Source organism: Ranitomeya variabilis, chromosome 4, assembly GCF_051348905.1.
Source record: "Ranitomeya variabilis isolate aRanVar5 chromosome 4, aRanVar5.hap1, whole genome shotgun sequence".
NCBI classification, from domain to species: Eukaryota; Metazoa; Chordata; class Amphibia; order Anura; family Dendrobatidae; genus Ranitomeya; species Ranitomeya variabilis.
Window position 1 is genome coordinate 75365209 of NC_135235.1, and position 26334 is coordinate 75391542.

Sequence of the window (26334 nt, forward strand, 5' to 3'; positions counted from 1 at the left end):
GACAGATTGCCTTTAATTTTATAGCGTATTTGGCACAGACTGACATACATTAGGCTTTCATTAATAAAGCCACAAAGTAAACTAAAAACCAGAGTAAAATTATGATGGCTTACAGCCACCACTAGTAAGAGCTGATGACAGATTTATCATGTTTAATCTGAGAGTTGTCCAGCCTCAGGACTGAATCAGACCTCCCTGTTTTTTTCTCTGCATGCAAGAAAATAACTGGGCCGATTTTCGTCGGTTTATTGGATCCCATTTTCATCCACTTTTTTGTCTGTGTGTCTCTTTTCACCATTAGTCTCGCATTCGTTTTTATCTTACTTCCTTGAAAAAAAGCTTTTAGTTTTTTCCTTTTTGTCAACACTGCTGGCATGTAGGTTTTTTGTATTTTTTTGCTTTTATATTTTACGAACAGCCTCAGACTATAATGGGTATGTGTCCTATCCATGATAACACATATGTAAAAAGTGGACATCTAGAGGAGGCCATAAAAGGTTATTCCCTCTCCCAATAAGTAGTAGGTGTAATAATAATAATAATAATAATAATAATAATAGCAAATGCCTCCAATTAGAAATGTAGTCTAGTTTTTCTGATTCACTATATGTCTTCCCTCATGTGCAGGTATTGCAGGACCTTATGTATCCATGGTTATGACCACTGCCAAGTAGCTAACAGTCACTATATCAGTGGTCGTAACCATAGACACCAAGGCTACTGCAATGCTTGCACATGAAGAAAGACCTAGCGAATCAGAAAAACTATACTACATTTCTAATTGGAGGTATTTTCTATTATTATTACTACTACTACTCCTACACCTACTGCATTTTGGGATAGGATCTTGGAGACGAGGGAATACCCCTTTAAGGGTCAGCATGCTCCCCCTACTGGCCAGCATTTTGTCATTACACTATGGCTGAGCAAAAAAGGGAAATCTTATGCAAGATTGCATAGAAATAGGTTATATTATATACACGGTTATTAACCAGAAAGAAGGGGCTACAATGTACATACCAAGCATCCATGTTCATTCTAACCACTAGAAAATGTACACAAAATGTATATTTTTAATGCTTCGGGTCGCATTACATCTTTATTAATTATTACTTTTATATCATTATAAAGGTTATATTATATCTATATTTATAATTGTCTAAGGGGTACTTCCGTCTTTCTGTCTGTCTGTCTTTCTGTCGGCAACTTCTGTCAGGGAAATCCCGCGTCGCTGATTGGTCGCACCAGCTGCCTGTCATGGCTGCCGCAACCAATCAGCGTCGGCCACAGTCCGATTAGTCCCTCCCTACTCCCCTGCAGTCAGTGCCCTGCCCCGCTCCATACTCCCCTCCAGTCACTGCTCACACAGGGTTAATGCCAGCGGTAACGGACCGCGTTATGCTGCGGGTAACTCACTCCGTTACCGCCACTATTAACCCTGTGTGACCAAGTTTTTACTATTGATGCTGCCTATGCAGCGTCAATAGTAAAAACATCTAATGTTAAAAATAAGAAGAAAAAAAAAGAAGAAATTATATACTCACCTTCCGCCGCCTTTCCCGCTCCTCGCGACGCTCCGGTGACCGGTCCATGCAAGCGGCAGGTTCCGTTGGCAAGGATGGTCTGCGAGAAGGACCTGCCATGATGTCACTGTCATGTGACCGCGACGTCATCACACCCTGGGACCGGAAGCTGCCGCCTGCAGCAAACACAGGCGACAGAACTACAAGGGGCCCCTCGGAAGGGGAGTATATGTTTATTTTTTAACCTGTGACATGCGTGGCTGGGCAATATACTACGTAGCTGGGCAATATACTACGTGGCTCTGTGCTGTATACTACGTGGCTGGGCAATATACTACGTAGCTGGGCAATATACTACGTGGCTGGGCAATGTACTACGTGGCTGGGCAATATACGTGGCTGGGCAATATACGTGGCTGGGCAATATACTACGTGGCTCTGCTGTACACTACGTCACTGGGCAATATACTACGTGGCTGTGTGCTGTATACTACGTGGCTGGGCAATATACTACGTGGCTGGGCAATATACTACGTGGCTGGGCAATATACTACGTGGCTGGGCAATATACTACGTGGCTGGGCAATATACTACGTGGCTGGGCAATATACTACGTGGCTGGGCAATATACTACGTGGCTGGGCAATATACTACGTGGCTGGGCAATATACTACGTGGCTGGGCAATATACTACGTGGCTGGGCAATATACTACGTGGCTGGGCAATATACTACGTGGCTGGGCAATATACTACGTGGACCTGCATATTCTAGAATACCCGATGCGTTAGAATCGGGCCACCATCTAGTTATTAGTATATGAATACCTACTTTGCGGAGAAATCAGCAAACATTTGCCCCCACACTCCAGCTATAAGACCACTGCTTTTCCATATGTAATTATGCCGCCGATAGGGCGGTCATCCAATTAATTCATTTTTCCCTTTTAATACAATAAAATATGGAGAAAAATTGTGGTGCTTGCAGTATAAACAGAGGTGAAATTGCCTATAGATGGAAAGCCACAATTTCAAACAAATTGTAAAAAAAGGAATACCACGCAGATGTAGCCTAACAAGTAATATTCTTTATATACAAAGAAGGCTGCATGAGACAAAGGCAGTAGATCATTGAAAGCTTCTTGGCAAGTAACCCGAGCAGCTAAGTCAAGATTTTTTTTAAGGTTTTTATTTTTTTTTGCCATAAATATAATGTAAGGTTGTGTGATCCACGGTCCATCAGAAATAAAATAAACACTTGCTAACTTGAAGGGATTCTTCCAAGAGCGGGTGTGCAATCACTGGATGTGGAAGCGAAGCATGCTACATAAGCCGCGCAGTGGGAAATGGGATTGCAGACCCGATGAAACACTACAGACATGTAGCACGTCCTCAGGAATTCATTATACATTGGCTCATGCAGCTGGAAGCAAATTGAAAAGCAGACACTATGATGTCGTGTTGAATGGAGGAAAACCGGAATACAGGACTTTATTAATAAAAAAAAAAAAAATACAGTCCATTTCATTCTCCCTCCACTGGATCATCCATCATTTTATACCATTCTAAGACATCACTCGAGGGAGCCTCCTAATTAAAAACCTGGAAAGATCATTATAGATTCATTTCTAGGTTACAAAAAGAAATGGATGAATGTTGTAGATTAAAAAGAAAAGGTCATTGTTCAACTGTCAACCTCGTCAAGTGTCACCTATGGCACGTATACGCCAGATCTTAATAGATACATAATGAGAAGGTGGAAAATTAAAAAAAAAAAAAAGAAAGAAAAAAAACTTCCCTAGTAAGCGGAACATTGCAAAAGGTCGGACCCATCTGCCCAGGCACTATATTGAGGGTCCCATACATATTAGCAAAAAAATTGGACTAACCTGACGATTTTGGGGACATTAGCCTACCATGTAATGTGTATGGGGGCTTCCCGACTCTCCTCCAACAAGAATCTCAATTATTTTGAACGTCAAAGAGGTAAACTGACAGCAGATTTCTCATAGAGACACAGGAGCGCAGTGTCACTTAAACATCTATTAAAAGAAGCCCCCCAGATATCCCATGACCCATATCTATGTCACCAAACGTTGGTCACCACGAAATGATACGGTAATTTTTACTTTAGTCATTGCTTATAAATAAGAAATACATACGGTAATTTATGTATATACTTTTTTTTTTTAATCTAAACTAGTCACGACTCCCTCTGTATTCTCCCAGAGCCTTGACCTCCAGGACATTTCCACATTCAACACTTCCTTAGAACTGTGTGGATGTCTTAGGCTTTCAGCCAATGCTAGGAAATTCACAAGTTGAATGGCCACCAAGGTCTCCCGATCTGACCCCCTTAGGCTTTTATCTTTGGGGTCATCTGAAGGCAACTGTCTATGCTGTGAAGATATGAGCTGTGCAGCATCGGAAACAATGGATGCTGGAAGCCTGTGCTAGCATTTCTTCTGCAGTGTTGCTATCAGTGGGTTAAGAGTGGAAGAAGAGGGTTGCATTGACAATCCAACACAATGGGCAGCACTTTGAACACATTTTATAAGTGGTCATAAACTTGTAAATAACTCATGAAAGAATAAAGTTATGTTAAAACTAAGCACACAATTGTTTTTCTTGTGAAATTCTTAATAAGTTTGATGTGTCATATGACCCTCTTCCTATTGGGAAAAATAAAGTTGGATCCAAAATGGCCGACTTCAAAATGGCCGCCATGGTAACCACCCATCTTGAAAAGTTTTCCCCCTCCCATATACTAATATGCCACAAACAGGAAGTTGATATCACCAACCATTCCCATTTTATTTAGGTGTATCCATATAAATGGCCCAGTATGTATGTATGTATGTATGTATGTATGTATGTATGTATGTATGTATGTATGTATGTATGTATGTATGTATGTATGTATGTATGTTATATATGCAAACACATATATTCATTTATTTACATACATACACACCCAATTAACTAGTAGCTTAACAGAATAAAAGTAAAATAATGGAGATGAAAATATAAAGCGAAAAATATCCACTTTCATGTGATATATATATATATATATACACACACACACATATATATATATATATATAAATAGATTAGTGTAAGGCTAGAAGTGAACACTAGTGGGAAGGCCAATTTTCACCTTACCATCAAGCTTCATTTACGCTAGTTCCCATGGTAACATGTAACTGACGCACCAGCCTAGTTTCTGTATCTTAGCAAAATGCAATTTTATCATTCAAAATATAGAGAAAAATATATCCCGTGTCCATGGAGAGATGTTCTGACAATTCTTATTTGCCCATTTCCTCCTATAGCCTACGAAATCAAGTTATCGTAATTACAAGGGGGAAAAAAAACAAACAAACAAAACCCGACATCTCCTGAATGAATGGTGTACTTTTCCCTACATCAAATGTGGAAATATTAGTGGAACATAAAACAAGGCACAAAGTCCATCACCTGTTAAGATATGGCACCATTTACGAAGAAGAATCATTCATTAGAAGAGAATGAGTGTTTGGTTGTGTCCTACATCATATTCCAGGTTCTGGTACTATTAATCAACTCCGAGGCCTAGATCGGGTGAGGAGGAGGCAATAGGGGCACGTGCCCCGGATGCGGAGTACCAGTGTCACCAACAAATCAAAGTATCTAACAACAAAACTAGATACAGGTCTAGGGCACCAAACTAATCCATGGATGAAAGCTTTGCTATAGCTGAGCATTTCTAGATCTCTTATTTTTGCCTTTTTTGGGCCAGATACACCTGTACAATGCATAAAATGTGTAGTTTTCTATTTTTCATGAAATTTAAAATTCAGCTACAAAGCTATAACACCTAAGGTAATGGATTCTTGAGCTTCATCCATCTGGATGATTAGCATCACTGACCTGGTTTGCAGCAATCATGCCAAATAACCAAAAAGATTTTAATATAGAAAGGGATTGTGTAGAATTACAAAAACATGACATAAAAACACCATAACAGAGTTTTCTGTTGTAATAAAACCTCCAAAAGTCTCCAAACTTTTATGCTAGGTGACTGTGTACACCGCTATATGAATCCAGTGCCTCTTACTCCACAAAAACCTTAATTGGGGACTGGCGTGTATAATGGTGGTCTTAATGAATCAGGGCCTAAGGCCCCTTTCACACATCAGTTTTTTGCCATCAGTAGCAATCCGCTGAATTTTTTTTAAAAACGGATCCGGCGACTGATGCCGCCAGATCCGTCTTTTTCTCATAGACTTGAAACGTGAGGCCATCTGTCTCTAATACATCAGTCGTTCGCCAGATCTGTCGAAAATTGTTTGTCCGGCGGCCGGAGACAACGGACAAAGTAACGTTTTTTGAGTACGTAAAAAAAAAACAAAAAAAAAAAAACAGCGACAGATCCGTCGCCATCCATAGTTTGCTAGAATGGAAGCCTATGGCACTGAATCTGTCAAATGACGGAATCCGGCGACGAATTCCGTTTTTTGCTTTTTTTTTAACTGAGCATGCTCCGATCCAATTAGCCAGATCCGCTAGTCGGATCTGTCCAAAAAACTGATCCGTTGCATCAGTTTTTCACAACTGAGCCAACGGATTGTGACTGACGGCAAAAAACTGATGTGTGAATGGGGTCTAACTGTCTCCTTTTGGTCTAACATGCTGCCTGTTGTTAAGTATAATCAGTATTTAACAGTAAAGCAGCAGAGATGGATTACAGGAGAGTATATGAGCAGTGACAGACAGAAAAGCAGACATAAGGGTAGGTTTTCAGTATTGGGCAAGAAAGCCAGTGGACAATGGTAGGTGTAAATCAAAGAAACATCCAGCTCCTTCCAACATATTAATTAAGGGAAATTACTCACTTAAAAACAATGGATGACAAGTTAGAAAATAAAACAATTTGCACAGTTCCTGGATATGTTAGGCCAGTTTTAATTTTCAGCTTTTCAACAGGTTTTGTGAAGACAAGTCTGCTTCAAAAGAAAATCTAAATAGGATATGAGGCCAAACCAGAAAGTCTAAGTCATGTGGCAAAGCTAGTTAAATGGTCGACTGACGTTTAGTATGGCTACCTAAAATAAGTGGCACTACAATCCCAGTCTACTTACTCTCTGCATATTAAAAGGAAATTTGGAATCAGAAAACTACCTATTGTTTACATTAGTTTTTTGTCATTCGTTTATTTTTACCTTATTTTTGGCAATGTTATTTATTTTTTTAGAAAAAGAAAAAAATCTCAAAAACCTGATTTATAGAAGACATTGCCCTAGATGTTTTTGTTTATTTTTTTTTTAAACCGAGACCCTCCTCTATGTGGTGCTGCTCCTCTGATGTTGAGACAGGTTTTCTTTTGTGCCCCTTTATTTAGAAAACGTTATGGCCCTGGAAATAAAGGTGTAAACATTCCCATAATCACAAGCTGTACACCAGAGGTGTCAAACTGCATTCCTGGAGAGCCGCCAACAGGTCATGTTTTCAGGATTTCCTTAGCATTCCACAAGGTGCTGGAGTCATTCTGTGCAGGTGATTAAATTATCACCTGTGCAATACAAGGAAATCCTGAAAACATGACCTGTTGGCGGCCCTCGAGGAATGCAGTTTGACACCTCTGCTGTACACTACAGAGCCTAGATGGCTGGTGGGAAAAGTTGCATCAGAGAGGAGGAGGACTCGAATTCTAATGCCACCTATTGGAAGTAGCAATCCTAAAAGTCAACATCATCCCTTTAAAGAGCCTTGTCAAATCAGGATCTCAATTTGCAGACAAGTGTTATGGGATGTTGCCCCTCCTCAGTGCAAAGCATGATTACACATTAACTTTAAAGTTCTTTATCAGGCTCGCTCTACCTGGCTTGTGACCTATAACCAAACAAATAACCAGAGCCAGGCAATTTCCCAAATAAAAGTCCTCAAATCCTTAACTTAAAAACATATACATGCTCAGATTAAGAGAAATTACTCTTGCAAACATCAAGATAGTACTAGGAATTATTTTAATGGTCATTAATAGGGTGACATTATATTAGAGGAAAACAGACACAGCGCCTCCTTTTCCATGGTCTCGACACGGTATTGCAGCTCAGGTCATTAACCCCTTCACGACGGAGCCTTTTTCATTTTTGCGTTTGTTTTTCGCTCCCCTTCTCAGAGCCATAACTTCTTTTTTAATTATTATTTTCCCGGCAATATGGCCATGTGAGGGCTTGTTTTCGCAGGACGAGTTGTACTTTTGAACAACACCACTGGTTTTACCATATCATGTACTCGAAAAGTCCAGTGAAATTCCATAACGGTTTTTTGGATTTCTTTTACCATGTTACCAAATGCTAAAACTGACTTGCCATTATGATTCTCCAGGTCATTACGAGTTCATAGACACCAAACTAGGTTCTTTTTTAATTTAAGTTGTGAAGAAAAAAAAACAAAAAAACTAAAAGTTTGTTTAGGAAAAAAAAATGCGTTATATTCCGAGACCCGCAGCGTCTCCACTTTTCAGGATCTGGGGCAGAGTGAAGGCTTATTTTTTTTGCGTGCCAAGCTGACTTTTTTAATGATACCATTTGATCGCCCATGATTGAATTTTAATGCAATGTTGCGGCGACCAAAAAAAAAGTAATTCTGGGGTTTTGACTTTATTTTCACTACGCCGTTTACCAATTGGATTAATTATTTTTATAGCTTGATAGATTGGGCGATTCTGAACGCAGCGATGTCAAACGTGTCTATTTGATTTTTTTATTGCTTTATTTTAAATGGGGCGAAAAGGAGGGTGATTTGACTTTTTTATTTATGTTTTAAAATTTTTACTTTTTGCATGCTTCAATAGTCTCCACGGGAGACTAAAAGCTGACATAACCCGATGGCCTCTACTACATACAGGCGATGATCAGATCACCTGTATGTAGCAGAATTGCTCATTATTTTAAGCGCCGACCACCGACAGCGACAACCATAGGTGTCTACTGGAAACCTTTGGTTGTCATGTCAACCCATCGGTGATTCGCGATCACGTGATGGGGTCAGCGATGCGCGGGATCTCCAGAGCGCACGTTAAATGCGGCTGTCAGAGATTGACAATGGCATTTAACTAGTTAACAGCCGCAGGTGGATCGCAATTCCACCCATGGCTGTTAGAGGCATGATGATAACTTCACATGTCGTGAAGGGGGTAAAATTATTTCCCAGCCTGTTACTGCTGACCACAGGAAAAACTGGTTTTTATGGGAAGGTAAGGTCATAAAGAAAAAAAAAAAGGTATTTTTTTTCCCACTTTGATAGGTGATAGAAGACCCTATATAAAGTATTTAGTAGGACCCTCACATTAGAGATTAGTGCAATGATTGCATTGTCGTAATTGAGTCACAGCTGCACATATAAACTTATCATATGGACAGCTGGAGACCTCATCAATCAGACCGACTGTCACAGATTCCTGACCTGGATTCTGAAACTATTTATATGTAAATGAAGCCTTTCTGCTCAGCTTTCTGTATGTACTTTAAATGTCCCCGTTGTGTGCTCTCAAGTTATTTGTCTTCAGGAATGTGAGCCCCGGTGGCTTCCTATGTCCTCTGGAAGCTTTTCAAGATGCAGGATCTATGAATTATTTAACCAAACATCTCTTCAGCTCAACATGTACACTTCTCCATTTTCCAAGAAGGAACAAACGGATTCCATGAAAGGAACGATTTAAAGCAAGGAGAAATAAGAATGTGGGATTTTTCTTTTTAGCTAAACTCATGTAAAAAGAAGATCAGTTTCATATATTTTCCAAAATCTAAATCAGTCCAAGATGTGGATAATATCCTGTGTGCAGAGGCAGTGCCTAATATATTTCCTTAAAGGGAACTTCAATCTGCCCCTGGTTTGGAATTGGACCTCAGCTATGCTACTGCCGCAATAGATTGGAAAAGCCGGCCAAGGACTAGCCCTAGAAGTAGATCCCTGGGGGCTTCTCACTTACGGTACTCCCTTTGACTGACCGGTCAAAACAGAGAAAGACCTGTAAAGTCAACTTGATTGGGACACAAAAACCATCCAGGGAACCTGCCTCAAACCAGTCAGCCAACACATAGCTCCTTTGGGTTGATAAGTCAGGTGATGCAGAATGGGAGCCTTAAACCTTTCGATATGCTGCAGCAGGAGTTCCAGTTCCCCGGGTTAAAACTATATCAATACAGACGGGTTCAGCACGCATTTCAGGCACAGAAGAGGAGGGGGCCTATAGTGATCCAGAAGGATCTAATGCTGGACTTTATACTAAATAACAATGGAACAAAAGGGGCTATATCCGAAGTATATGGTGATCTGCTACACACCTTTCTACTAGATTACCCTATAAAGGCCAGAGGGAAGTGGGAGGCCGAATTGGGGGAAATAGATGATGATAGGTGGGAGTCTATCTTAGAATACGTACCCAGGTTATCGATGAGTGAACCTGGGAGAATGTCACAATTGTATGTGATAAATAGGGCCTATAGGACACCTGATATGTTGTTTAAAGCTGGGTTGAAAGACGATTCTGGGTGTCCTAGGTGCTCCCAGTCTCAGGCGGGCATACTACACATGTTATGGCTTTGTCCCAGACTATTCGCATACTGGGTTGTGGTGCTGAACCAAATTGGGGTGATCTATGGGTGTTCGATTCCCAGGGATCCGGTGGTTTGTGTACTTGGGTATGTGGAGGAAATCTTGGCCGACGAAACTGCCAAAATGGCTATAGCTAGATTGCTGTTCATTGCGAGAAAGGTGATTGCAAGGTATTGGATTAGAGAGGAACCTCCTACTAGACGAGAGTTTATTGCACAGGCAAATCATATTGTCCAGCTCGAAAAAAGCATATATAATAAGAGGAATAGAATGGGCTTCTTTCAAAAGCTGTGGCAGCCATGGCTGGACGGGAATAATTGAGAGATTGTGGTAAAAAGTTGCAAATACTATAATATGTATGTATTGTTTTTTTTTCTCTCTTCTTTCCAGGAGTAATGTTTGGTCGGAGATGGGTCTTCAGAGGGGAGGGGGGAGGGGGGGGGGAGGGTTGTGTCTTTTAAATCAAAAACACAAATGTACCCTGTTTATTTGTATGGATACTGTTGTCTTTATTTTGCACAAAAAAATATCTGATTTAAAAAAACACATAGCTCCTTGCCGGCTTTTGTAAGTTTACTCTGGCTGTAATCTAAAACTGCTTGGCTCTTCTGACTGCTGCCCGTGGTTCGGGCAGAATTAAACTGATGGCAGGTTCTCTTTAGAGGGAAATCCAGCGTCCATAATTTTTCACCTATCCAGCAGATAGGTGGTACTTGTTATATCGGCGTGGGTGCCACCGGTGGGACTCTCACCAATGTGCCCTCTTCTCCAAGGACAAGAGGAATCGAATTAAGATATGCCCTGCTGCGCTTGGTTCTTTTAGTCATGGACTTATGGTGCTTATGGGAACATACATTCTTCTACAATCTAAATATTGTGCAAGTCCGCAAGGACAGGGTCCGATCCTCCCCTCTGTACCAGTCTGTCATTGTAAATTAGTTTAATGTGAACGATATCTATAACCCTGTATGTAACCCCTTTTTCACATGTACAGCACCATGGAATTAATGGTGCTATATAAATAAATAATAATAATAATTTAGATATCAGAGAGGATCACGGTGGTGGTCCAATACAATCATACAATTATAAATCTAGTAGGTAGGTGATCATTTCAGATGACTGAAATACTCCTTTCGTTCATTTGTCCACTTCTGCAACAGTTTTTTTATTGATCTGAAAATTCTAAAATACTACTGCAGACTTGTACCCTATGGACAACACTTTTAAGAAGAAGGTTCTCTATTCTAGGATACATAAGAATATTTTCTGATCTTGCAAAACGTTGGACCAGCTGACAAATATCAACGCGTTCAGACAACAGTCTTGTGTGTATAGACGCTTCCTGGCTGTCCCTTCAAAAAGGACATAGCGGGAGAGAAAGTTTTGGCATGTACAGTTTTGAACTGATGATCAATTTGTTGGCTAAGAGACAAGCCTCCACTAGAGAAATCAGACAGCGACTCTCTCATAGAGCACAGTGTATAGTAGAGTCAGGGAGGTTGCAGTTGGCTGAACAAGTGGCCAAACCATGGCTTAGCTTCCAGCTATCTGAATTGTGTGCGGGGTTTAAACAAAATTGATGATTCATCAAAGTGGTCGCTCAGTGGTTAGCACTGTTGCTTTGCAATGTTGAAGACCTTAGTACAAAGCCCATCTACAAGGACTATTTGTTATCCAAATTGCAAGGTCACTTAGAACCCAAACATTGCTTCTTACTGTTGTACACCCAATCCGAAAATGAATGGCTTGTCATCCATCAGGTCCTGAACATATGGTAAATTGTACAATAAAGAATCTTATAACTTCATGTGGCCAGTAGTCCTGTAATACATTGTTATGATTTAGCAGCATTGAAGACAGAGCTAAAAAGGCACGGAAAAGAGGTCTCCACGTTTTTACCACCATCCTAATTAAGCAAATTAGGGTTGGAGTTTCCGAGTTTATATCTGGCAGTCTGCCAACGTGTGCTCTTATTTATCTGCAAAGCTAGACAGCGAGAAAATGCAACTCTCATCGGACACACGGAAAACCAGGCAGCATGAGAAACAGACCAAGGCTTGAAATTAGAAAAACAAACCTCTGCACTGATTAACCTACTCCTGTTTTCTGATTGACAGTTGTGGGAATTTCAGTTTTGTTCTGCATTGGCTGCTGAATACTGTGGGACATAGTCTCACATAAAATATTCATATCTTGCTATCTTAGGTCTGGACATTAAGGATACAATTGAAAGTGCATGGGATTGAAGAGAAACACAGCAAATGTCTAGAATTGGTGAGTTAAAGAATGAAAATGGAAAAATCATATTTACACCTAAAAATCAGCAAAATGACCATAAAATGTCCTGTTCAAAATGTGCCATGCAAAGTGGAAATGTAAACTAACTTACATAGGAAAAAAAACAATATTCCTCTAAAGCCAATTCTTGTCTGTTCTTCTATACACTACCGTTTAAAAGTTTAGGGTCAGTCAGAAATTTCCTTATTTTTGAAAGAAAAGCACAGTTTTTCCAATGAAGCTAACATTAAAAGATTCAGAAATACACTCTGCATATTGTTAATGTGGTAAATGACTATTCTAGCTGCAAATGTCTGGTTTGTAATGCAATATCTTCATAGGTGTATAGAAGCCCATTTCCAACAACCATCACTCCAGTGTTCTTATGGTAATTTGTGTTTGCTAACTGTGTAAGAAGACTAATGGATGATTAGAAAACCCTTAAAAACCCTTGTGAGGCCATGTGCACACGTTCAATATTTTTCACGTTTTTTTCGCATTTTTTCGCTATAAAAACACGAAAAAAAACGCTAACATATGCCTCCTATTATTTACAGTGTATTCCGCATTTTTTGTGTAAATGTTGCATTTTTTTCCGCGAAAAAAATCGCATCGCGGAAAAAAAAGCAACATGTTCATTAAAAATGCGGAATTGCGGGGATTCCGCACACCTAGGAGTGCATTGATCTGCTTACTTCCCGCACGGGGCTGTGCCCACCATGCGAGAAGTAAGCAGATTATATGCGGTTGGTACCCAGGGTGGAGGAGAGGAGACTCTCCTCCACGGACTGGGCACCATATAATTGGTCAAAAAAAAAAGAATTAAAATAAAAAATAGTCATATACTCACCTTCGATGGCCCCCGGAGTGTTCCCGCCTCTCACCGCTGCATGCTGCCGCTTCGGTTCCTAAAGATGGTGTGGTTCAGGACCTGCGATAACGTCGCTGTCTTGTGATTGGTCGCGAGACCGGTCATGTGACCACTCACGTGACCGCGACGTCATCGAAGGTCCTGAACAACACCATCTATAGGAACGGACGCCGCTGAGGATATCGGCTGTCTGCAGAGGGTGAGTATAACCATTTTTTTATTTTTTTTATTATTTTTAAACATTCTATCTTTTACTATAGATGCTGCATAAGCAGCATCTATAGTAAAAAGTTGGTCACACTTGTCAAACACTATGTTTGACAAGTGTGACCAACCTGTCAGTCAGTTTTCCAAGCAATGCTACAGATCGCTTGAAAAACTTTAGCATTCTGCAAGCTAATTACGCTTGCAAAATGCTAAAAAAAAACGCGAGAAAAACGGGAAAAAAAAAAAAGCCAAAAAAAAAAAAATGCGGATTTCTTGCAGAAAATTTCCGGTTTTCTTCAGGAAATTTCTGCAAGAAATCCTGACGTGTGCACATACCCTGAAAGTATGTTAGCACAGCTGAAAACAGGCTGATTAGAGAAGCTATAAACCTGACCTTCCTTTGAGCTAGTTGAGAATCTGGAGCATTTCATTTGTTGGTTCCATTAAACTCTCAAAATGGCCAGAAAAAAAGAACTTTCATGTGAAACTCAACAGTCTATTCTTGCTCTTAGAAATGAAGGCTATTCCATGTGAGAAATTGCCAAGAAACTGAAGATTTCCTACAACGGTGTGTACTACTCCCTTCAGAGGAGAGCACAAACAGGCTCTAACCAGAGTAGAAAGAAGTGGGAGGCCCAGCTGCACAACTAAGCAACAAGGCAAGTACATTAGAGTCTGTAGTATGAGAAATCGACGCCTCACAGGTCCTCAACTGGCATCTTCATTAAATAGTACACGCAAAACACCAGTGTCAATATCTACAGTGAAGAGGCGACTCCGGGATGCTGGCCTTCAGGGCAGAGTGGCAAACAAAATGCCATATCTGAGACTGGCTAATAAAAGGAAAAGATTAATATGGGCAAAAGAACACAGACATTGGACAGAGGAAGATTGGAAAAAAGTGTTATGGACAGACGAATCCAAGTTTGAGATGTTTGGATCACACAGAAGAACCTTTGTGAGATGGAGAACAACTGAAAGATGCTGGAAGAGTGTCTGACGCCATCTGTCAAGCATGGTGGAGGTAATGTGATGGTCTGGAGTTGCTTTGGTGCTGGTAAAGTGGGAGATTTGTACAAGGTAAAAGGGATTTTGAATAAGGAAGGCTATCACTCCATTTTGCAATGCCATGTCATACCCTGTGGACAGCGCTTGATTGGAGCCAATTTCATCCTACAACAGGACAATGACCCAAAGCACACCTCCAAATTATGCAACAGCTATTTAGGGAAGAAGCCGGCAGCTGGTATTCTATCTGTAATGGAGTGGCTAGCGCAGTCACCAGATCGCAACCCCATTGAGCTGTTGTGGGAGCAGCTTGACCGTATGGTACGTAAAAAGTGCCCATCAAGCCAAACCAACTTCTGGGAGGGGCTTCTGGAAGCATGGGGTGACATTTCTCCAGATTACCTCAGCAAATTTACTGCTAGAATGCCAAAGGTCTGCAATGCTGGAATTGCTGCAAAGGGAGCATTCTTTGACGAAAGCAAAGTTTGAAGGAGAAAATTATTTCAAATAAAAAATCTTTTTTCGAACCTTGTCAAAGTCTGGACGGTAGTGTACATCAATGTGTGACCGCTTAAAATACTTAGAAATTTAAGAAGGGATTTTACACAGCAAAGACATGTCTCCAAAGGGATTCTTCTCTCCAAAAAAGAACTTTCCTATTTGGAGTAGATGCTGACTTGTCTATAATTCCAAGTCATGTCTCATGGCCTTTTAAAATACTATTGCAAAAAGAGTCATTACCTATCCATAGGATAGAGGCCAACTTGTCTTAGGAATTATCACTGGGTTCCAGACCACGAGGACCTCCAGCAATCCCGAGAACTGGGTCCTATAACCCCAGAAATGTGGCTCTGCAATTAAATGGAGGTGCGAATACTCGGTCTCTCCATTGTCCTATAGACAATGAATGGTGTGAAGGCCAAGCATGCACCATTAGTTTTCCAGAGCCTAATTCTTAAGATTTACAGGGACCCAGCGGTCAGACCCCAAGCGATCAGAAGTTCTAGACTATCCTATGGACGGGGGGAGAACTTTGATTTTTGGAATAATCCTTTAATGCGTTGGACGTACAAGCTACCCTCTAGGCCTATAGATGGTTTCTTACTTGTGGAGGAAAGCCAACTTACAAACCTATTCTCAGAAAACCTTGTCTGTAAGAATTACTAAAATACTGCAATCTCTGAAAAGAAATAGTACTGGATGGCCTAAAAAAAAAAAAAAAAAAAGAAAAAGTACACAACAATGCACTACATAAATAGAAAAAAGTTGAGTGATGACCTCCTGAATCTTATCTTCAAGACCTTGGTTTTGCATAGAAATTACATAAGCATTTTTCCTAACAAAAAAAGTAATGCGAAGTAATACTTCAAACCAATATTGAACCGTCTTAAATGAAAAAGCAGAACATAGAAAAGGCTAAATCGGAACATAGGCAATTCTACAGTCCAAACACAAAACAACACATAACAGGGTGAACTGGTGCAAGATAATAAACACAAAAGCCACAAACATTTCCTCCTACAACTGCGATAAACAACTAAACTCGCCAACCTCGTGTTTATCAAGTCCTGTGAATCCTGCAGCAGTTTTTCTTTAGACCCAGCAAATGTTCTGCCAAAAACAGAGAAATGTTGGGATATGGGAAGCAATTTTGATCTAAAATTATGACTCTGAGGCCCGAAAGGGAGTTTTGCTCAATTATTACTGGCAAGAACCTTTCTTCTTGTATGCATGTTATTGCTGCAACAAGATTCACATGTGAGAGCAAGACCATCTGGCTTCCTTATCCTTGGGAATTCCTTATGCTCATTTATTTGGAATAATCATAAGTCAGGAAGTCGCCATGTTAAATTGTATAAGGCTTAACCCTTCACATCTTGAACTACCCGGGGAGTCTCACAATGTATGTGATCACATTTAAATCATCATACACCGGTTATCTAAACATTACTGTGACGTATCAGAACTTGGGGTCATGGCACAATCATTATGCCCAGTAGAAGCCTTAACATTTAGGGTTATGCCTTAACATTTATATTCCACTAAATCAATAGGCAATTGTGAAGTATGCATCCAATATGCCAAAAGGTGACATTGCGTCTAAAATACAATACAAAAATGATTCATAGTAAAGCCAGAACATGCTGCCCGAACCATAGTAGCGCCACATTCTTAATTTTATTAACTTATGGCATCTTGAATGTTAATTAATATTATAATTGTAAACCCTCTTAAATGGAAAGAGACACAAGATTCATGCTGCCTAAACCAATCCTGGATTTAGTATTTTTTCTGAAATGCTGCAGAGTATCAGCGAAAACATACGTTTAGAAGCCGGTAGAGGAAAATTTGGCTCGAGAGGAATAGTCCAAATGACAGATCTCTCCTTATACACACAGAATGGAAGAGATCATTCACTGAAAGGGAGGAAGGAGAGAAGCCACCGGGGACCGGCCTCTGGAACTAGTCACCAAGCCGCACACACCCCACCCAACTTCTAAATTTATGTCATTATATAATTTCAGTGTTTCAAAGTAAAACATAATTGACTGGAACAATGGAACCGGTGTCCCAATCGAGCTGACCGTGGTTCAGGCAGCACAGATCAGAAGTAGTTTCCCCTAAAAATTGTTTTTATAATATAATAGCAAATAAAATCTAAGAAGCCATAAGTTTTAAAACTACCAACAATTAAGAAAGTAGTGCTAATAACCGTGCTCATGGCTCAAGCTGTGCACTTCAATCTATGAATGATTAAAGCTAAATGTTGCCAATTCTGTGGATTTAAAGATCGCCTCGCACACAGCTGCCTTAGTATCAGCTGCTTGGCTTTCCCATACCAATGTAGGTGGCCCAGAAGAATGAGATGTGAGCGGTCTGGCCTCTGCCCTCCGATGCTGTCAAATAACAGGCGTTGGGATACCAGACCATGTTCACTTGTTGAACTTTCTGCGCCTGGACCTACGCACCCAAATCTGTATAGAAGTCTCTATATTTCTCCATTTATGCACCTATTTTTTGCTATATTTTCAATTTTCTCTTTTCTTTATTTTTCAAACACACACTACTTAAAAAAAATTAAAAAAAATAGGATAAAAAATATCATCTCATACCTGAGAAAAATCTGCTCCTAGACATTGCAAACCTACCACAAATTTGGAGCTTTCATTGGATACATTTTGAAAATCCTGACCATCCAGTAAAGACCGTCTCTTGTCATTTCTGGACAGCATTTTCAAACTTAGCATTTGAAAGTCCTACTAAATGGCCAACAAGAAAACTACATACAGGTATCCTCCCAGCATAAATACCAATTTCTACTAAGAGAAGGGAAAGAGGCTACAGAATGATTCTAGCACTAGTTACCCCACCATCACAGACAAAATAGATCGTTATTGGGCCAAACCATTGTTCAGCCAAATGTAGATTCCTTTAAAGTTTGTAGGATCTGCCAAGAAACATTTTATATAAAAAGGTCAGTCTAAAGGACCTCATGCACATTAGATGAACGTCAGCCAAACCTGACGATTTTGGTTGACCATTGAGGTTTATGGAGGCCCCCTGACTTTCCCCAGACATATGATATTGAAATTTCAAATGGCCGATCCTTTTAATTCTCTGGGGAGAGAAGTAGCTGAAACAAGCTTTTAGCTTGCCAAATACACAAGACTATAGTTGGCCAAACGATGTTTCGGCCAACTGTTTGCCTGCTCGTTATCTCATCTGACTCTCCCATACACAAGAGAGCTCATTCGGCAAAGTTCTCCTGTGTTCTCTATGAGAAAGCCACCGGTGGCTTATTACTGGTAGAACATTGCGATCAGCAGTCCAAAAATGGACATTCCCTTCTCCCGACAGTCAGCGTCCCTATACACAGTCACGGAAAGAAAGTCACAGTCACTGTGACAGCTGCATAATACATAGTACCATAAAGCCCTCATTGATTATTGCTAATGCTTTCCTAAAGTTAAAAAAAAAAAAAATGAATAATAATAAATCACTGGAGTTTGTACATTGCTGTACTTTAGACCAGGATTTATAAGTGTTACGAGTTTCCCTGTTCCCATTGTACAGCTCTAATACATTTAAGTTTGTTTTTTTCTGTTATAGATCCAACCCATTGTGTCTGAAAAACGCAGACATAATAACTAAAGCTACAAGCCAGCAAATGGGCAGGAGCGCAGGTTCTGCAGAACAACAGAACTGCAGACTATCACCTCCCTATAAAGTGAAAACATCTGCAATGTGGCAAGAATCCCAAGAACCGATGCAGCATAGATATGAAAATGTAGCTGAGCACAGCAAGCCTTAGAAATTGGGAATTTAATAAAGCGCTACTTACGTATTCTTTCACATTCTTCGTCTTCACAGCTTTGTATGAATTGTATGCTGGGTACAGGATACCAAACACCAGCCTGCAGAGGGAGGAGGACAGGGGTTACAGTGGGACAAGCGAAGGGCATACATCAGGATATGTCCATTATACTTTCCAACAAGTTACGATTTTTCTGGAAAGTCAAATCTTTGCATTTGAACTTAGAGGATAGAGTTAAGCAAATTTTTCAAAATATGGTTCTGATTACGATCATTGGCGAATATTCGTCGAACACAGCCGAACGTCATTGTAGTCACTGGGAGTAGAAATGACCGAATATGTTTGGAACTGATCATCAAACATAAATTCAGCACGAATAGGGTATCAATATGGCACAAATATGGCAAATTCACATTAGGCGACCGATTCTGAACAAATTCACTCAACGCTATTCGAGAACATGCAGGTTAATGGGGCTCCTTATGGCGATGGAGTAATCCGCATTTATAGACCACCATAAACAGAGGCCTATCATCCGGTGATCAGCACTAAAGATTTCAAGGATATTGAGATCACTGTGGCTGCAGCAGGAACATGAGAAAAGCCCCCAATACATCACGTGGTGTCAATTAGCAGGAAAGTGATGAATATGGGACTAAAGTGGGGTCTAATTTCATATATAAAGCTGATAAAGCATAAAAAAGTTCATTCATCAAAACTACAGCACTGGAAAAGCGGAGCCGCTGCCCATGTCAACCAGCTTCCATATTTCAGAGGCCCCTTCATAAATGGAAGCAGAAACCTGATGAATTCTCCGCTTTCCTTGTGATCCAGGTCTGACAAATCTCCATCCATTTTATGCTTATATTTGGTCCTGGAGGTTCGGCGCTGACTCAGTTGATCAATATTGTGTCTTCACATTCAGTTTAATCACAGAGAAAGTGTCACTGAGGCCCATAGTAACCAGAGGACAGACTTCATTTTCCACCACATGGATTCTGGTTGGTTGCTATGGACAACAAGACAACAGCTTTCATACATGAGGTATGTAGAGACTGATGTAAACATACTTCTGATGTTCTTGTTGCCCATAGCAACTGGAATTCAGCTTTCATTTTCCATATTGTTCAAAGAAATCCATCATGTATGGTTGTTGTGGGCATCGAGGGCCATCCATGTCAGTGCAAGTTGAAACGTAACAGACTTCCTATGGTGATACTATAAAGCTCCTGAAGTTGCCATGGCGAAACGTCACCGGTCCCCCCACCGTTATGTGTTCACAGGACATGTGGACAAGAGACGGTTACAGTGAAAAAGTGATAAAATGCAGAGACCAGCAAAGGACCATGGAAGTGTTGCCTCAGAAGAACCAGGAGATTAATAGATTAACAAAGGGAGTTAACAGCTAGCGCAGATAGAGCATCTGCTAGCGATATGGCATGTCGGCACTTGCGTTAACAGTAGCCCATTTAGCGCATGTGTTGAACTGGCTACTGTTAACGCAATGTGAACCCGGCCTTAGAGGGCAAGCATAGTGTGATCCGATGCTCTCAGATGTGAAGACACCAAAAAACTGAATTCTCCATCTCCATCTGTGACATCTGAGGGCAGTCCGGTTTTCCATGGACTTCTTGACTTCCATGGTGGAATGTGATCTGAATCAGATCAAACATCGGTATGTGTCGATTTTTTTCCTCGGACCACCTCTGTCCGAGGAAAGACAAAATAAAAAATACCGGACATGTGCACAGCCCCATAGAACAACATTGGTCAGAGAGCGCGCTGGGTTTTTTTTGTCGGCTCACACTCTGACCGAAAAATACAGTCATGTGCACGAGCCCTAAGGCTGTTGAGTTCGGGTTGGGAATCATGGATGCGTTAACGTGGCCTTAAAGGGAACCTGTCAGCACAAAATCACTGATCAAACCACATGTGTTCAGTGTGCCAAACAATTCTGTGATCAATACAAAATAAGTGAGAAGGTGAACGTTTGGCCACACCAGGGGTGCACCGAGCACCTGTCATCCATTGGAATATTTATTTTGTGATGAACTCCTCCTGTTAAAACCCTGCATTGTCCGTCAGTTTTTATGCCAAACAACCCCACTCTATGGTTGAGATTTGGCAAAATCTTCCCACTTGCTCGTTCCTGGAATCTTCTGCAGATTTTCCATGAGCATATTACACAAACAAATCTGCTGCATCTCCATATCCTCTGGATATACAAAGCTGGCTAGTTATTTGGCACCCCTGAAATTCCACTTTTGGGTGACAAAATTGGTACATGGTATATTTTTTTAAAAATACTTAAAAGAAACACTGAACAATGTCACAACACACGTGCCATTTCCTCCATTGTTCACAGAGGTCCAACTACGGTCGTCTGATAATGAAGGGAAAACAGGAACGTAGCCGCTCATACTGAGCCACTTACTAACTGGCCAGACCAGGAAGGAAGGAAGGAAATGGTTGTAATCTGAAATCAGAAACGGTTTTATTCCCTGCCTACATCACATTTCCCCACATTCCAAGCTGTAGATGAAACAAGCAAATGTTCAAGAAAAAAAAAAATATATATTGCTTGCAGACAATAAAAGTCACGGATTTTATAAACCAACTGGAACAAAGAAACTTTTTTTTTTTCTTTTAATATAATCTGGAAGCGGGTTTCAGCTGAATCTAATTTATTACGTTCCGCACTGTGAGATTTATGGCTAGTCTTGCTTGGCCATGTCTGCCAGTAAAATGCCCGGCTTTCAGTTTCCCGGCTGCGCACAGCAATTAATGTAGCATTCTTCCACTGCAGCCTAACCTTAAAAAACCTTGACAGTGTGTTCTTAAAGAAAAGCGCAGGGAATTGGCTTCTGTAATGTCATTTTTACAAACTACCGGGGGCTTACATATAATTATGACAGTTCTATATGCTAATAACCCGCAACAAAACACGAACAACTTCTTTTCTGATGACAGCTTTAATACCTTTTTAATAATACAATATTGATGGCTGCTAGTCAGACGGCAGGCTTTATGTATAGCGTCCTCATAAAGGTGAAAAAAAACTGGAAGACTATAATCATCTGATTATATATGCAAATCAAAACTTATTCTTTATAAACATGACCAATCAATAACTGAACATTTAAAGGAGTATTCCAATTTCAAGATATTATGGCATATCACTAGACTTAGTTTATGTAGCTGGGGTCTCTTCATTCTGAAGAAACAAGATGGAAGAGGTATCTGCCAAGTTTGATGAACAGAAGACAAGTTTTGCCGACTAGGAATGTGACCTGGTGGGTCTCGAAGCCACACTCGAAAATGGAAAGAAAGAATATAAGACCAATGGAAACTCATGCATTCTATATATAATAGTGAAGGCTGCAGACTATCAGTAGCCATTGATTGGCTGCAGTGGTCATGTGACTGCCCAGAATCACAGTGGCAAAGTTACAGGCACAGCAACGTCCGGGAGGTAAAGTATAGGTTTGGGGGTTTTATTTTAGTATTTTTTAATTATAATTTGGGGCACTGAAAGAGGTTGTCCACTACTTTAGCATTGATGACCTATCCTTAAGATAGGTAATCAATGTCGGATTGGCGGTTATTGGGTGGCATAACTCCAACCAATCAGCTGTTCTGCATGATGTCGACCGGTAATTGGAAATGCTCACTTGCAGAGCTGACCGTGGCCAGGGTACAGGGTGGCCGTGGCAGTGTACTATACATCTGTCTCCTAATGTTGTGCAGCACCCAGCCGTGGCCACCACCAGAAAACAGCCAGCTCCAAAACCAAGGATTTCAGGCAGGTAGCCTACGTGGCCAACACCAAGTACAGCTGACCAATGCTAAAGTATAGGTCATCAATGCTAAAGTAGTGAACGGTCTTTTAAAAAAAATAATACCGTAATTAGAAGTGATCTAATAATGGACAATCTCTAGCTTCCATCCAAGTCTGTAGGTGGGGGGGAAAAAAAAAAAAAAAAAAAGGAGTAGCATTCTCCATCAGCTCTCATATATGGGGAGGTTTTTACCAGTATGACGTCTCCATGGTTCATCAGGGCACACAGAGGCTGGATACACCAGGGTACCTGTAATATTCAGTCATCAGATCAGCAGTTGGTCTTTAGCAGTCAAATATCCCATCAGCTCCCCAGTCACATCCCCATTAATACAGACCAGTCTGATCCGGATTTTATATACCGTACATTTTGTCTACCTTTTTATTGCAAATCACAGCTATAGAATATTAATGCTGCAAGCAACAAAAACCCCCATCCACCAGCAATGTCGCTTGTATTTAAAGCATCATTTTAAAAGATCCCATAAACATCAACATTACAACGCAATTAAATCACAAATGGTTTATCACGCGGCCTTTCTTTTATGTTCCCTCTTCCTACAAAACTGCTCACACCAGCAAAACAAAACAGCGAGCAGAACAAAACCTGTGTCACAATTACCCAAACATTCAGAAGACCCGGCCTAGCTACAAGACACAATGGTCTGTGTCGGGTTCTCATATTCCAAACCTTTCCATTTATTCTACCCATCTATCGCCCCAGTATGATCCAAAGATCGGGAGCAAATTCTTACTTTAGTTCCTGTCCCTAATAACAATATTGGTTACTTTTCTTAAAGCACCACTCCAGCGCTTTGTTTTTTCTTTGTTTTTTTTTGTTTTTTAAATCGCTGGAGCGGTGCTTTAATGGCATCTTCACCGGTTTTCAGATCAAAAACGAGAGGTCAAACTGCAGGAGACAAGACCCCTTCTGGCAAAAATAAATGAAACCGTCAGAAGGCAAGCATCATATGGGGGACTTTGATTTTAACCACCACTCCAGCAGTGAAATTGAAAAAAAAAAAAATGATAAGGGGGTATTGATGCGCCATCATTTTTTCTTGTTTTTTGTTTTGACTTTTTTATTCACGCAAAGGGATGAGCCATTGATTTTTCCTTTTCTGGACAGATTTTTCAATGTCTCCATCATGAAAAACGAACCGATTTTCATCAGTGTTTTTTGTGAGTGTGTATTTTTTACAAATCTGATTTTCTCAGGTGCCAACAAAAAGCTACGGTAAATCACAAGGCTTTTTCTAGACATTACATTATTAAAGACGTTGCCCAAGTTTGATATGAAAGTTTGTAGTCAATTTATGTGACTTCACTTTTGCACACAGACGGGTTTCTCTAGTGCCCAGAGTGTGTGTTCATGTGTATGTGACATGTTGACACCCGGACCCATTCTGACTAGACGTGTGCAGCCTTTTTCAATATAAAACAGTTGAGCAAAGCCACGCATGTTTAGTCAGTATGTGGCCGAAAGTATGCATATGTGTGGTGTAAGACTGCACTTACTGAGTGTATTGGGGGACACTCATTTGGCAGCGGATTAACGTATTCAGGCATGGGTTTTCACTTTAACAGTCCATGTGGTTTATTATGGAGTCATAAGCCACAGAAATATGATCAACAAGCACACAGTCTTTACATCAATCTTCACATCATAGTATATGGCTTTGAAACGCGGTCACTAAACATGCCGAACCTCTGTGTCCAGTTATCGTGGGTGACCGCACGCCACACAGTTCATTAATGTCCATGGAGCACAAGAGCCACCAACATACGACATTACGGTTGCAGTCTCTAAACATGCTGGACTTTACTCCGTCCAGTTACCATGGGTGACTGCACGGTTCCCCATATGCTGGGTTACCTTCCAGGAGCTCCTGCTCCATACGCTGACTCCTGTCAGTACTCTCTCTCAGGGAAGCTGCCGAACTAGGATCATCGTCCGCGGCCATGCCTTGCTCACCAGGCCACCTGACAGTCCAGATCCTCAGACGGGCTGTAGCTTCCCCAAACACAGTGCCATCAAGGACTCTGCACACGCGTCCTCTCTGTGCGCTATTCAGGACGTCCATCCCCATCTGGGACCGTCCAACACACAGGCCCCCAAGTCCAAGGCCTCCCCCATGTGCTCTTCAGGGATCTAGTCCTACTCCCAGGACCTCCCAACACAGAGGCCCTCCAGGACCTGGCACACAGACCACTCAGGTCCATCCATCTTATTCCCATGTGACCCACATGGTCACATTATATACTTGTAGCCACTCCCATAGGTGGGAGGTGTGTGTGGCTAGTTCAACCATTACAACTACATATATGACTCCATGCATATCCTGAGGAGCACATGCAGTGCCACCTAGCTGTAACAGGGGTCACTGCATCACAGTGGTCACATGACTGCCCAGCACCGGAGAATCCTGACAGCACACAATGTGAAGACTCAAAAGTCTGCAGTCAAGTAGAGTGACTGCAGACTTTCGTGCCAAACGTGGATAACCCCTTTAAAATGTTTAACACATGGATGTTATCCGTGCGCAGTCAGTGATTTTCACAAACTTATAGACTTACATTGGTGATTTTGATCTGTTGCTGGGACCGAAAGAAAATGGCTATAATTCTTTACAAACGATACATCCCCCCCCCCAAAAAAAAAAAAAAACATGTGAACAGCAGCATATAATAGAATTGATAGATGTTGTATTCATTTTTTGATGAACAGAACACATGTGAAACACTTCTAAGTCTTGCCTTACTAACATTTTTTCAGTTTGCAAGAAATAGCGGACACATGGCTAGACATTAGGTTCAGACTACACTTTGTTGTCTGTTACCATGGAGACACATAGGTCTGTGTAGAAGCTGTAGACTCAATACATTAGAGAATGACTAATTAGGATTTTTAATTTTAGATGAAGTGGAACAATCAGAGCTGTGGAGTCGGAGTCGTTGAGTCGCAGTCGGAGCCCATTTTGGTGGAGCCGGTGTCATGGAAATTGAGGATTCTAAGTCGGAGGTTTGGTTTACCGAATCCACAGCCCTGGGAACAACCTGATCTAAAACACTGGTGGTCAATAATTGATCAAATCTCAGCAGAAAAAAAAAAGGTAGATCATGGCACTGCAACACACATGTTCCAGTTGTACAATTTCACACCATAGAAAAATACGGTAGATTAAAAAAAAATACTGAATATAACAATATGTAAATTATGTGAGTGACCCTATTCCTAAGATCTCAGAATCAATGACAGCAGGTAAGTCTGTATATATCTGGATAAAAGTCTTTTTTAAGTCTTTTTAGCCCCAACCAACAGTTTAGTTAGATCAGTCGGTTAGCAACGGTCACGTTTCAGTCCCTACAACCTTCATTTCCAGGTCTGCATGGAAATAATGGAGTTCAGCCAAAGACGATGGTAAGCCGCAGCGCTGAACGTTACGTGCCAAAACAAAGGCTATTGTTCCAGATCGGGAACCATTCCAAGCAAATTCAATTTCAAAACAAAAAACTCAAAAACACATAATTATCCCCATCAAAACGTGTGCGCCGTTTGTAATCACACCCGACTTCCTAATTTAGGCTCGCCGCACCGATATCACGTTTGCTTTTATGCCTTTGCAATCTGATTTTCTTTTCCTCTCCAGCGGTTTAGATGAGGCGGTCCACCCAGCCTTTAATTCACTCTTC

General features: G+C 40.8%; 1 protein-coding gene across 1 annotated transcript in view; it reads right to left on the bottom strand.

The window, feature by feature from the left end:
- The window catches only part of REEP3 (receptor accessory protein 3), a 184378-nt gene that overhangs the window by 108047 nt on the left and 49997 nt on the right, over nucleotides 1-26334 (bottom strand). The window contains exon 2 of the mRNA XM_077258762.1: nucleotides 18831-18903. Within this exon, the coding sequence (XP_077114877.1) occupies nucleotides 18831-18903 (73 nt within the window). The remainder of the gene's footprint in view (nucleotides 1-18830; nucleotides 18904-26334) is intronic.